Source organism: Gopherus evgoodei, unplaced genomic scaffold (genome assembly GCF_007399415.2).
Source record: "Gopherus evgoodei ecotype Sinaloan lineage unplaced genomic scaffold, rGopEvg1_v1.p scaffold_35_arrow_ctg1, whole genome shotgun sequence".
NCBI lineage: Eukaryota > Metazoa > Chordata > Testudines > Testudinidae > Gopherus > Gopherus evgoodei.
Genome location: NW_022060027.1, coordinates 1,039,989 through 1,053,440, shown reverse-complemented (window position 1 = coordinate 1,053,440; position 13,452 = coordinate 1,039,989). Strand labels below are relative to the sequence as shown.

Below are 13,452 nucleotides of genomic sequence, written 5' to 3'. Positions count from 1 at the left end.
AATCATTCTTGTTGCTCTTCTCTGGACCCTCTCCAATTTCTCCACATCTTTCTTGAAATGTGGTGCCCAGAACTGGACACAATACTTCAGTTGAGGCCTAACCAGCACAGAGTAAAGCAGAAAAATGACTTCTCGTGTCTTGCTCACAACACACCTGTTAATACATCCCAGAATCATGTTTGCTTTTTTTGCAACTGCATCACACTGTTGACTCATATTTAGCCTGTGCTCCACTATAACCCCTACATCCCTTTCTGCCATACTCCTTCCTAGACAGTCTCTTCACATTCTGTATGTGTGAAACTGATTTTGCCTTTCTAAGTGGAGCACTTTGCATTTGTCTTTGTTAAACTTCATCCGGTTTACCTCAGACCATTTGTCCAATTTGTCCAGATCATTTTGAATTATGACCCTGTCCTCCAAAGCAGTTGCAATCCCTCCCAGTTTGGTATCATCTGCAAACTTAATAACAATACTTTCTATGCCAACATCTAAGTCGTTGATGAAGATATTGAACAGAGACGGTCCCAAAACAGACCCCTGTGGAATCCCACTTGTTATACCTTTCCAGCAGGATTGGGAGCCATTAATAACTACTCTCTGAGTACGGTTATCCAGCCAGTTATGCACCCACCTTATAGTAGCACCATCTAAATTGTATTTGCCAAGTTTATCGATAAGAATATCATGCGAGACCATATCAAATGCCTTACTAAAGTCTAGGTATACCACATCCCTCACTTCTCCTTTATCCACAAGACTCGTTATCTTATCAAAGAAAGCTATCAGATTGATTTGACATGATTTGTTCTTTAAACTCCTCTCTGCCTCTCAGCTATGCTACAACTGAGGGTGGGGCACACCTATAATTGTAAAATTAGAGGGAACATTGGCTGTGGCAGGCCCAGCCCTGGAAGCCTCGGGCAGGTAAGGAATTTGCCCCCACGTGTGGCCCTGTTGGCCTGGCTGGAGCTGCTTCCACAAATATAGAAGTCAAACTACACCTATGCTGATGGGGCCTGGAAGGAGCCCTCCTTGGAGGGTGGATCCAGCCTGGAAGGGGCTGGAGGGAGATGGCGGCAAAGTGGAAATGGTCCTGCAACTCCTCCTACCTCCTGCCAAATACATCTAACTCCTAGTGGTTTCACTGTATCCCTCTGGTTGCACTAGGAGACACTGGGATGTGGGCTGCTGTTCCTGGGAGCACAGAATAGTCCAGCTTGGGTGATCTCTCTCCAGTGCCTGGTGAAATGCCTGCAGGGCTGGGACTAGTCTGAGCAGAGCATGTATGACTGGACAGGGAGACGAGGCATATTTCCTGTCCTGCCATCTCCCCACACACAGGCAGCAGCTGGGGACATTTCTCCATAACTGCTCTCCCTGTTTCAGCTCCTGCTCAGGTCTAGTGAAAGAGGCAGCAGGGAACCAATCCCAGCTTATCAGAAATGGAGGCTGGGCCAAGCAGCAGCTTGGGGCATGAGCAGCTGCCCCAGGGTTGCCGTTGGGGAGTGGGCCATAGACATTCTCTCTCTTTAGCTGTGGAAAGATGCTCAGATACCAGAGTTAGTGGCTGAGATTAGAGCCTGGTGGACAATTGTCCCAGCGGAAAATCAGGTTTCTCTGAAATTAGGATATGCCAGTGGCAGCTGGGATTGATCCTGTATGAGAATTCCCGAGTGTGAGAATGGCAGAGGGACACAAAACGCTGCCACTGATTCTTCCTGAGACAGCTAGAAACCAGTAACCAAAGTGTGGGAAAGTCTGTATGCCCCCGCCCCCTGGAGTAATATGAAGAGTCCAATGGGAACATCTCACATGATAATTGTTCCTGAGAAAATTCTCCCAGGAAAATCCCCTTTTCCTGGCAGCCCTAACCAGGCTATTGCACAAAGCTTGTGTTACATTTATGGGACTGGCTGCTCCTCTGTACCCTCTCTGAGTGACACTTCAGGCCTTCTCCTCTCTCAGAGAAGTCCTGGGTTACAGTTCCCCATGTTTGCTGGCCATGCTGAGTCCCAGCAAGTCTGACTGGATGCAATATATGTGGTTCTACCACCAGGAGCTTTGAACAGCCATGACTGCAGTGACCCAAACAGCTTCTTACACAAAGTCTTGTTTGAGCTCCACAGCCGGAGCCAGGCACAGCCAGAGAACAGGGTTTCACACAGTAAAGGGGCTCCCTGCACATCTACCTCATCCCTAGGCAGCCTGTCCTACCCCAGATCCTCAGTTCTGGAGCTGAGGCCATCTGGTCCCCACAGTCTCTGCCTCCTCATCCTTTGGGGCATCTGTCACTGCAGCCCAAGGTCTCTTTTCCCTCCTGTGTCCCTGAGCCTGGTTAATGGCTGAGTGGTTCAGCAGGGCGCATCATAGCAGATAGCTCTGCAGTGTCTCTCATCCCTTGCAGTGTTTGGGGGAGGGGCACAGCCAATCCCCCACTTGAATTAACCCTTTGTGGCATGAGCAGTGGTGTAATAGGTCATGGGAGGCTAAGCCTTCCCTGGTGCAACCACTGCCCACCTACCGCTGGACACCTGGGCCGCGGTGGTCCCTCCTGCACTCTGCCTCTTCCCATCCCTGCTGTGCCCCTTCCCTGAGGCCCCCACTGCCCACCACTGCCTGGCTGAGTCCCTCCTCTCCTCCACTCCACCTCCACTTCTCCAGACAGTCCCTCGCCTGCTATGTCCCTCCTCTCCTCCACTCCCTTCCCTTGCTCGAACCCTCCACCCGCCACAGCCCTCCTCTCCTCCGCCCCTTCCCTCACTCGAACCCCCCACCCACCGTAGCCCTTCTCTCCTCCACACCCTTCCCTCACTTAGCCCATCCACCTGCCACATCCCTCCTCTCCTCCCCTCCCCTCCACCCCCACTTCTCCATACAGCAACACTACCTGCCTGAGTCCCACCTCTCCTCCACTCCAACCCTCCGGAGATCCCCCCTGCTGCCCACCGCAGCCCTCTTCTCCTCCACCTCTTGAGTCTGACCTGCTGGCTGTGTCCCGCCTCACACCTCCGCCGTTACAGGGGAAGGGGGTAGAGAAGAGGAGGGACATGCAGAGCAGGAGCAGTGAGAGCCTCGCAGGGGAGAGGGGGTGGAGGAGGAGGGATGCAGTGAGGGCTGAGCAGGGACGGGTTCTCGCAGGGGAGAAGTGGGGCCTGAGGTGAAGCAGGGGCGAGTGTGGCTGGTACCACGGGTAGAAGAGGCAGGACAGGCAGCTAGCATCCCCCAGGGGAAGCTTCACTCACTGGCCATGCCCTATGGTCATGCAGCGACCTCCACAGAACAGTCAGACAAACAGAGCAGACAAAGTTCCAAAATTATTACAGGGCAGCTCCAAACTCATAACACCCCATGATTGTCCTTTCTTCCCCGAATATCCACCTGCCCCCCTCTGTCCCCACCCCGGCAGCCAGTGTCCTGTCTGTTTTGGGAAGCCAATTGCTGGCTGCTGCTGGGGTGGAAATGGATGGTTTGGGCACTGCCTGCACCAGGAGAAAGGTGTTTTCACACGTAACAGCTCCCTGGAGTTCACCTCCACCAGCTACAGGGAGGCAAAATGCCTATGTCACCGAGACAGCCCAGTCTCCACTGGGATCTGAAGGCGAGAGCACTGTCTGGGCCCAGCCAGCTCATCACACACACATCTTTAACCTAGTGTAGATTTAGCTTCTGCGGGCAGTACTGCCCAGGGCTTCCTGCCCCCGCATTAACTGCTAGGTCCCATCATGACCTGCAGTAAACTGACAGCCAGGCCATAGGGTTTAAATGCAGCACACTCAGCAGCAAAGCCAGACACGGCGCACAGTGGCACTGGAGTCACACTTTACAGCTTCTCACCACAGCCATAGGCAAGAAACTTACTTTTATTTATTTTAAACCAAAGCTGAGATTCTCCCACAATTCCAGGACTCCAGGAGCTGGAGCTTTATCAGGGACTTGGCAATGCTGCAGCTAGCAGCCTGTTCCCCTCCTGCACTCCACCCCACCCACTACAATTTCCAACTGTGTCTTAACTTCCCCATGTCCTTGTTCCATGAGAAGCTTCTGCAGCATCATCCATCGTCCCTGCTCCCAGTAAGACTAGCCAGTCCTGCAAGAGCCCAGGGGAGGGCTCTGGGCCTGTGGGAGGCATTCAGCCCTCAGGGTACTGCTCAGTGTGAGGCTATCACAATCCAGTCTGATACACAGAATCTGTTACCCACTTGCACTGCCTGAGGCTAGCTGGAGCAGTGTGTGTGTGCATAGGTGCCGACTCCATGGGTGCTCTGGGGCTGGAGCACCCATGAGGAAAAATGTGTGGGTGCTCTGCACCCACAGTCAGCTCCCTGCCCCCCCAGCTCACCTCCACCTCCGCCTCCTCCCCTGAGCACACCTTCCCCACTTCTCCTCCCATCGCCTGCTGTGGGAGGGATATGGGAGGAGTGGGAACGTGGGGCACTCAGGGGAGGAGGTGGGGAATATGGGGGGACAGGGCAGGAAGAAGTCCAATAGGGACAGGGAGGGGGTGGAGTTCGGGTGGGGACATTGGGGAAAGGGTTGAAATGGGGGGTGGGGCAGGGGCGAGGCAGGGGTGGAGTCAGGGTGGACCCAGGGGGCACGAGCACCCACCGATGCCAGGAGAAGTTGGCACCTATGTGTGTGTGTGCAATGGAAGTGAGTCAGTGCCACTGCGAGACTCTTCCCCTCTGCATCCCCCAACCGATGTGTAATGAATTTCCTACATTTATCAGTCTTGTTAACGCAGTTCGCTCCAATTAGCACATTCTGATTTAACAGGGGATTGGTTTAAAGCATTATCATGAATTGCTCTTTCTCTTTTGAGTTTGGGGTTGGGGTTGAGTTTGGGGTTTAGTTTGATATGGCACCATTTCCCCACTTCCCCATTAGAGCGAGGTTCTTTCCCAAGTGTCAGCATTTGGGTCTGATTCACGCAACGTATATCCTGTCCCTGGTATGCTTGGGAGAAGAGTCAGCTCCAGAGACTCCTCTTGGTGTTTTCCTTTCATGATTCCCTTTGTCCCATGGGAGGAATTCGGCAGATGGGTTTCAGACGTGGGGGTTTTGGCTGTTCTTTTTCCCCTTTTGTCCAGGGGGTGTTTCCAGTGGTTGATGCTCCTGCTCTGTTTTATCCCCCATCCTCCATTTCATGGACAGGAGGTTTTGGAAATATTCTCTCACAGATGACCTTGCCCTGTTTTTTTTCCACTTCCTTGTCTCCAGGGGCTGGGTGCTGTCCAGGCGATGGGGCTGTTTTTCCTACGGCAGGTCCTGTGTTGTTTTTTTCCCCTTCTCCCTCATTCACGGCAGGAGTCTGTGCAGGGACTCTGGAATCTCCCTGACTAACAGACCCACTAACTCTTAATTTCTGGGGGAAATCCCAGTCACTGAGGGGGCAGATACTGAGGGGTTTCCCCTGGTCCTGCCCCGCAGCGTGACCAATGCTGAGGAATGGGAACAATTTCTCAGAACCTTCCACAGGAATCTCCAGGATAAGGGCCATTGAATTGACACTATAGAATGAGAGACTCTCCCTTTCTAGATCCAGATACACCCCAATCACTGTCGGCCTCACACCCAAGTTCTGGATCATAGTGTTGGCCTCCCTGGGGTAATACAGCCCCTCAGATCTCCCCAGAGCCCAGAACCCCCCCTCAGGGAGTCTCTCCAACCTCTCCTGTCTCACTCTGTCCCTCACAGTCTCACTCAGCACTCCCAGCTTCCAGTCCAGGCTGTTCCCCACCTCCACCTCCCAGTACCCCCGGCAAACTCCTCTCTCCCTATCATGATCCTTCCTAGACACAAACCCCTCCCTCCCCACAGCAACCAGGGCCTCAGGAGAGGTAGCTGGCCCTAGGGAGGCAGGGTCGTGTTGGATTCCTCGGCCATCCTTAGAGATGGTGAGCTCGGGGTGTTTGCAATCTGGATGCAGGGTGACAGGAACTGGGGAGAGAAACCAGAATATCCCCATTAGCCATGGGTCAGTCGGGGACCCCATGATCTGACAGGAGAGAGATTCCAGCCAGCAAAGCTGGAGTGAAGGACAGGCTATGGGTTGGTGGGACTGGCACAGCTAGCCTGGATCCAGCCTTGGGTTCCAGGGAGTTCCAGGTCTCTGACTGGGCCTGACCCCTGAGCTGGTGGTGAGGTGGGGAGAGCCGGAGTGGGGGATTGGACTTCCTGTATACTCTCACTTCCCCTTGTACAGGATCTGTCCCTAAGAGGGGTTAGGGCTCCTGGGCAAAGTTCTTGCTAAGCTGTGCGGCTGCGCAACAGGTGATCAAGGGCTGCGCAGGTGGGGAAAGGCACCTCTCTCCTTGCCCAGCCCAGACCCAGTGCTGCCGCAGGCCAGGAGAGGTGCCTCTCTCCCAGCCCCAGCTCAACCCCAGAGCTGCCATGGCTCAGGAGAGGCGCTTCTCTCCCTGCCAGAAGCTGCTGTGGTGAGAAAGGTCTGGGGGGAGTCCTCTCTCTCTGCTGCAGCCCCAGGGCAGCCTGCACCTCAAACCCCTCATCCCCTGCCCCACCCAGAGCCTACACCCCCAGCCAGAGCCTTCACTCCCCCCCCCCACAACCCAACCCTCTGCCCCAGCAATGAGCCCCGTCCCACACTCCAAACCCCTGGGCCCCACCTCCTCCAGACATGACCTCCATATCGGTGCACATAACAAAATTGATTCTGCACATGGATGTAAAACATTAGAGGGAACATTGCTCCTGGGGGCCCATGGATTGTGTCCAGGGGGCTGAAGACTCTGCAGGCTATGGAGGGAGGGCTGAGTGGGGCTGTAAGGAGAGCTGAAACGTTAGGGATCATCACTGACGGGACAGATCATTACTGACAGGCCAATGGAGATGGGAGGTGGGGATCAGGACTAAGGGTAGATTAGGAGGGAACTGCCCGGGGGTGAGACTTACAGCTCAGAGCAGCGTGTTCAGGGCCCATACATGGCATCCAGCCCCATGGCTCTGCAGCCAGTGCCCACCCTGCCCTGCCTGCCCCCTGCACAACTCTGACAGCTCAACGATATCATGGTGATACTACTAACCCCAGCACAGAATCTGCTCGGCCCTACTCACCCATGTAGCTCCGAGCCCTCCTGAAAGCTGCAAGGGAAGAGGAACAAACATGGTCGGGGCACGGCAAATGCAGGGAACTCGCTCCCACGGGAAATGCTATTGTTGGGGGGGGTCATTGGCAGATATCAAGGAAACGTGCAATGTGAAATGTGACACGATAACACATTCTCTTACCTAGTTCTCTGACCGCTTTGTCTGAAATGGAAATAGACAGTGTTATTCCCTGTCATTTAGGCAGAGGACTCAATTCTGGGTGCTGCTCTGTGACAATGTGATCGCTTTATACATTGTTCAAGGTCCCTCACTGCCGAAGGAAAAATGTCCCAGTTCACCCCAGGGACCAGAGATTTCTGGTAATTGCAATGCTCGGCTCTCAGGGATGTCTTTATATTGTATCTTAGTATCAGGGACTGGAGCAAATGTTGTTGTCAGTGATGCTGCTGTAAATCCAAAATAACTGTGTGTGCTTCACTGGAATGAATCTGGATTTACACTCGTGTCACTCAGAGCAGAACTCAGGCCTATAAGAAGCTGTTGTTTGGCTGTGGTGGCCCCCAGCAGACTGGGGATTTTAAAGGCAGACTGACAGGATAAAATTCCTGGGTTGGATTTGCAAAGCATCCCACTTTGATGGAAGGTGCTTGTCTGGAGCCCTCTATGGCTCTGAGCATGCAGATGATTTGAGCTTAGAGCTGGGATATCGACTTGGCAACAAAGCATGGAAACGTCAGCAACGTTGTGGGAAATGGCCCAGAAGATCCTGCACTTCAGCAGTCATCTATAGAAAGCGGCTGCCCCCTCCTGCTACATCATAACAATGTGATTGGCATTAGATGGTAAAGGGAAGGTGACACCTATCTGTCTAACCTCAAGTGACCATATTTCCCAAAGGGAAAATAGTACACCGTGTGAGGCTGTCCCAAGGACCCCTCCCCACAGGGTGGGCTTCAGCTGCTTGCCCGAGCCGTCCATCCCCCCCAAGGCTGTCACTGGTTGCTCAAACCCTGTCTGCCCCTGCTTGAGGCTGCCGCTGTCCACTGGAACCTTACCTGCCCCCTGTGCACTGGAAGCCTTCCTCTCCTCTCCAGCCCAGCCTTCCCCTGCTCAGGGCTGGCATCTCTGTTCGCCCTACACACATTCCTCTGCACCGCGCCCACTTTTCTGACAAAAGTGGGCATTTGTCCCATTGCTCTTCCCAACTGATCAAGTTTTCAAGAGCAAATGGGACAAATGCCCTATTTTGCCAAAAAAGTCGGGTTGGCTGGGACAAGGCTTAACAAAGGGATTGTCGCAGCCAAAACGGGACGTATGGTCACCCTAGTCTAACCAGGCACAAGGGCTGTGTCTGCTGCAGAGCTCACAGTGCTGCCGTGGCACTGGAGTGACTAATGTGACTCAGATTCAGCATGGGTCATTCCAAACAGAGTCATGCGGGGTTGTTCCAAACAAAGGGTACATCTACACTGCAGCTGGGAGTGAGTTTCCCAGTTTGGGCCGGCAAACACATGCTAGTTCAATTCAAGCCAGTGAGCTAAAAGCAGCGGGTAGCTGGAGGTAGCCCAGGTGGTGCCTTGGGTTAGTACAAATCTGCCCCGATCCTCTGGGTATATACTTGGATGGTTACACTGAACCACTGCACCTGCTATCCGCAACCACACTGCTACTGTTAGCATTACCACAAGCAGAACTAGTGTGTGTCTGGCTACTCAAGCTGGGAAGGTCGCTCCCAGCTGCGTTAAGGGCATATTTAGGGGGCAGTGACCCAGGCGATCATCTGAGGTGCTGGGATTTGGGGGGGGGGGGGGGCACCAAGTCCAGCATGCTGTTTTTGTTGTTAGCAACAAAAGGGAATATAGAATATTTGAAGTAACATGTTTCAGGTATTCCATATGAGGATTCATTTTTCACTAACTCACTAGAATGTTCTAGACCTTTGTAGAATCTTCTGGAACCTTCCAGACTTTCTGAGAACTAAATTTTCCTTGAACCTTCTAGAATGCCATCAGCCATGCCCTCACAGGCATATAAGGAGGGTGTCACCAGTCAGTCAGTGAGATATAAGAATGAACTAAACTGAAGTGGGAGCCCAGTTGTGATATTGTAAACCTTTTTTTATTGTGTAATTGTGAAAGTGTACTTGTGTTTTAAGTCTTGAAGAGTGTAAGTATTAACTAACGAAGGACATATTTAAGGAGACACCAGAGATATCTATTGAACCCCTATGTACGCAACAATATAAAAGAAATACTGTTACTTCTTTTGCCATGCTTAACACATAATGTTTAAAGACTTTCTAAGCCCTGGTCTACACTACAGGGATAGGTCGAATTTAGCCATGTTAGGTTGATTTTAAAATGGATGCATCCACACAACCAACCCCATTCTGTCAACTTAAAGGTCTCTTAAAATCGACTTCCGACTTCTGTACTCTCCCTAATACTGTCTGTTTTCCCCCATAGAAAATAAAAGATGCTCCTGAAGAAGCCTTCAGGAGCTTATTATAGGAAGCAAAAATCTCAGTTGCAATCTAGTTTGCAGCAAGGGACAAATTTGATTGGAAAATATCTGAAACAAAACAACATAGGCCAGGCTTTAGGCACTGCAGAAGAAATTGAGGTGTGAAGTGTAAATGATAGAAATTGTATTTCTAAGGAATTATCAGGTTTATCTGAAGACAAGGAATGGAAATGTGAGGAAAGTGATGGAGAATTGGCCTGTTTTCCTGGCAGCATAAAGGAGAGTGATGATAAAGAAGAATGCGGCTCACCAGAGAGTAATGACAAAGAAAAATCTGATTTACATGAAAAGGAGAGAAATGATAAATGTAACCCTTCTGCTAGGTGCAGCCAGCAGCAACCAGGGCCAAGTTCAGTATTTCGGAGTTCCTTCTCAACAATACAACACAGAACCAGCCGAGTCCCCACCCAGTAACCTGGGAAAATTACACACCACCGTGGGTGTTTTTGAGAGGCAATACCTCCCCACTCTGAAACAGTCTTGAGTCTAGAAAATAAACTTTTAATGAAAGGAGGGAAGTCACTTGACATTAATTAAGGAAAATTCCACAAACAGGATTCATAACCGTAAAACTGTGAGCAGGACACCCATCCCAGAGTACGTGCGGCAGTGCCTTCTGCCTCATGTTCTCGAGTTCTACAACTAAAACTTTCTCTTCTGTGCCCCCCTCTGCTCATTTACCATACACCACTCTCAGTGGTTGTCTTGGTCAGTGAGGACCCAGAGTTCAGAGGTGCACTTGTGTGAGTTCACCTCCTGCCTGCGGAAGAAGGCACCTTACTTTCTCCACTCCCCAAGCACTTGCTTTGGCTGGCTGCCCTTTCAGCTGTCTGTTCACCAATCCCAGTGACTGCCTATCAGTCTTCTTCTACTGTCACCTCTCTGCTGTGACTGCTGCAGGTCAGTTGTTTAGTGATTTCTAGCTCTTAGCAAGCAGAGCAGAAACCATCACAACTGATTTCAGCTCTGATTGAATATTTAAAATAACAAAGAGACTCCTAATGAAGCCTATTTAACTCTTTCTTTGAATAGTGGGGAGAAACAGGTTAAACCAGACTAGAAACCCATAAGAAGAGTCAACATCTTCTGGTTAGAACACCTCTTCTCACCCTCTTACTTTCACAGGGCTCTGGCATTGAACCCCCTGGTTTAACAAGGTCCTTTCAGCTGAGGGTGAGCCCCTCATTTGGGACAGGTTAAGCACAGTTCTGCTCCCCTTTATTCATACAATAATGACAACAACATTGGTAACAGCATTTCACTACCTCTGCATTCAGTACTAAAGTGATTTGTAACCCATCATCAGCCATAATTGATCACTTTGAGTAACACAGCTCTATCTGATGGCTATCTAGGCAGAGCAGGTGTGTTCTTGTAAATACAATTTGCTCCTGAAGTCTCTCCCTCTCCCAGCTAGCTATCAGGGAAGAGCTCATTCAGACCCTCCTTACATGAAGAAGAATCAGCCTGGCATGGTGACAGAAACAGCAGTGAGAAAAAACTGCACACCACAAATCGATGTATCTGATCCTAATTTATGGCCAGCGATCCTAAACTCTGCCGATATGGATCATACAATTTGAATGGGCCGTAAAAAATCAAGGATATGACATATCTGGTAAATGAGCAAAAGTGACACATCTCAAAGTCACACTGCAAAAGAGTGCTCGAGAATGGTGAGAAACTGAATCGGTGTTGGCTAGTTTACTCAAAATCAACTGACAAAGTGTTCTGGTTTTGTTGCAAAATATTTGACAAGAATGTTAAATTGTTGCTTGCACATTCTGGGTACAACTACTGGCATAATGTAGTTGATGTTCTGAAGCAACATGAAAAGTCACCTGATCAGTTTACAGCCTACTCCAAATGGATGGAGGTCAAGTCCAGGCTCAAGCTGAATAAATAAACTGAACTTAACAGAAATGACATTGCTTTGGTAGAGCTCCTTGGGAAATACAGTGATGTCGTGCGTAAGCAACTATTTCGAGTAGTTTGTAAAGAAGCTATGGATCATTACTGCAGCAAAACCATCCAAAACAACTTCATTGATCTTATAGCAAGGAAGGTGCTTGATAACATGCAAAGTATTACATTATAATAATAGACTGCACTTACGACTTTACTCACAGTGAAAAGATGTCATTTACAGTAAGATTTGTTGACAATAAGGATAGCTGTATATTAATAAATGAACACTGTTTGTCTGTGGACGACACTACTGGAAAAGGCCTAACAGAACTGTTCATGAATGTTTTGAATGAGAATAAAATAAAGCTTTGGGACTGCCATAGCCAAGGCTACAACAATGGTGCAAACATGAAGGGAAGAAACAGCTGTGTCCAGGCAAGGATTCTTGCTAAATCCAAAAGCTGTCTTCGTGCCTTCTGGGTGCTATTTCCTCAACCTTGTTGTGTAAGATGCAGTGTCATCTTCTTTAGATTCACTCTCTCTCTTTCGACTACTGCAAAGGATGTAAATCCTCTTTTCAACATCCAATATCAGATGGAAGATCCTCACGGACAATGTTACAGATCTGACCATGAAGCTGATAAGTGACACTCACTGGGAGAGCTGCATTGACAGCATAAGGCCAGTGAGGTACCAAGGAACTGAGATTTATGACACCTCATGGAACTGGCACAGTCGAGTAAAACTGAGGTCAGAATTCGACACAAGATGCAAAACCTGTCAAACCATATCACTGACTTCACATTTCTGGTCTCAATTGTGGTTTGACACGATATCCTGTTCCAAGTAAACATTGCAAGCAAAGCATTACAAACTCAGTTGATGGACACCGAAAACCACTACTATTTTGATGAGAAGCTGCCTTGATTTCATTGTGACCTAGAGAGACAACAGATTTGAAGATGCCATCACTGCTGCCAAAGAAATGGTGGAAAATTTGAGAGTTGAGATTGTCTCCAAGGAAATTCGTATTCATCAGAAGAAGAGACAGTGTGGTTATGAGGGCAGAGATGAGGTTATAGAAAGACTGGAAGAAAAAATCCAGAGGCAGATTTTTTGATCGCTCGTTGACACTGCTTGAGTGTTCATTGAAGAAAGATTCAAACAAATGAAGCACCACAAAAAGACCTGGGAGGTTTTGTATGTGACCTTAGTAAGCTGCTGGCAGACAGGAAAATACTCTTGAACAATTGTTCAGACTTTCACCGGACACTGACACAAGGGGAATGTTTGGATGTCAATGATAAAGACCTCTATGTTGAATTGCACAATATCCATTACATTTTGCCACATGGAAAGCACTCATCACTCCAAGCTCTCCAATTCATTTATGATGCAGAGCTGAAGGACACTTTTCCTAATTTGTGGATAGCTTTGAGGATTCTGCTCACACTGCCGGTCACAGCTGCGAGTGGTGAACCCAGCTTTTCAAAGCTCAGGCTAATTAAAACATATCTTCAATTCATAATGGCCAACGACAGACTGACATCTCTTGCTATTTTATTGCTTGAAAATGCCATTGGCAAGTCTTTGGATCTCTCTGACATTGTGCTTCAGTTTGCAAGGATAAAGATGAGAAAAGCGAACTTTTGAACTAAAGGACTTCCCTGGGGCACCATTTGGTCTCAGACTGGCCCTGGCTGCAGCGTAGATGTACTCAATGAGCCAAGGGTCTCAGAACTGACAGGACATGGCACACAAATCTGTTGTTAATGAACAACAGATGAGGTCCAAGATTAGCCCCTAAACAGATCCCACAAATTTCCCTGGGGCAGCACCCAAAGCTGCTGGCACTGCCAGGAATGAGGGGAGGGAGCATCATACCTGAACATGTATCACATAGACAGAGGCCTGCACTGCTGCAGCCTGTCACCCAGCCTCACACCTCCTATT

At 49.7% G+C, this 13,452-nt stretch overlaps 1 protein-coding gene across 1 annotated transcript in view; it reads right to left on the bottom strand.

Annotated features, from left to right (window-relative positions):
- Positions 1-5,040: 5,040 nt before the first annotated feature.
- The window catches only part of LOC115641758 (butyrophilin subfamily 3 member A1-like), a 29,257-nt gene continuing 20,845 nt past the window's right edge, over positions 5,041-13,452 (bottom strand). The window contains exons 10-12 of the mRNA XM_030545124.1: positions 7,249-7,269; positions 7,075-7,101; positions 5,041-5,940 (exon numbers count right to left, since the gene is read on the bottom strand). Of these exons, the coding sequence (XP_030400984.1) occupies positions 5,126-5,940; positions 7,075-7,101; positions 7,249-7,269 (863 nt within the window). The 3' untranslated portion in view covers positions 5,041-5,125. The remainder of the gene's footprint in view (positions 5,941-7,074; positions 7,102-7,248; positions 7,270-13,452) is intronic.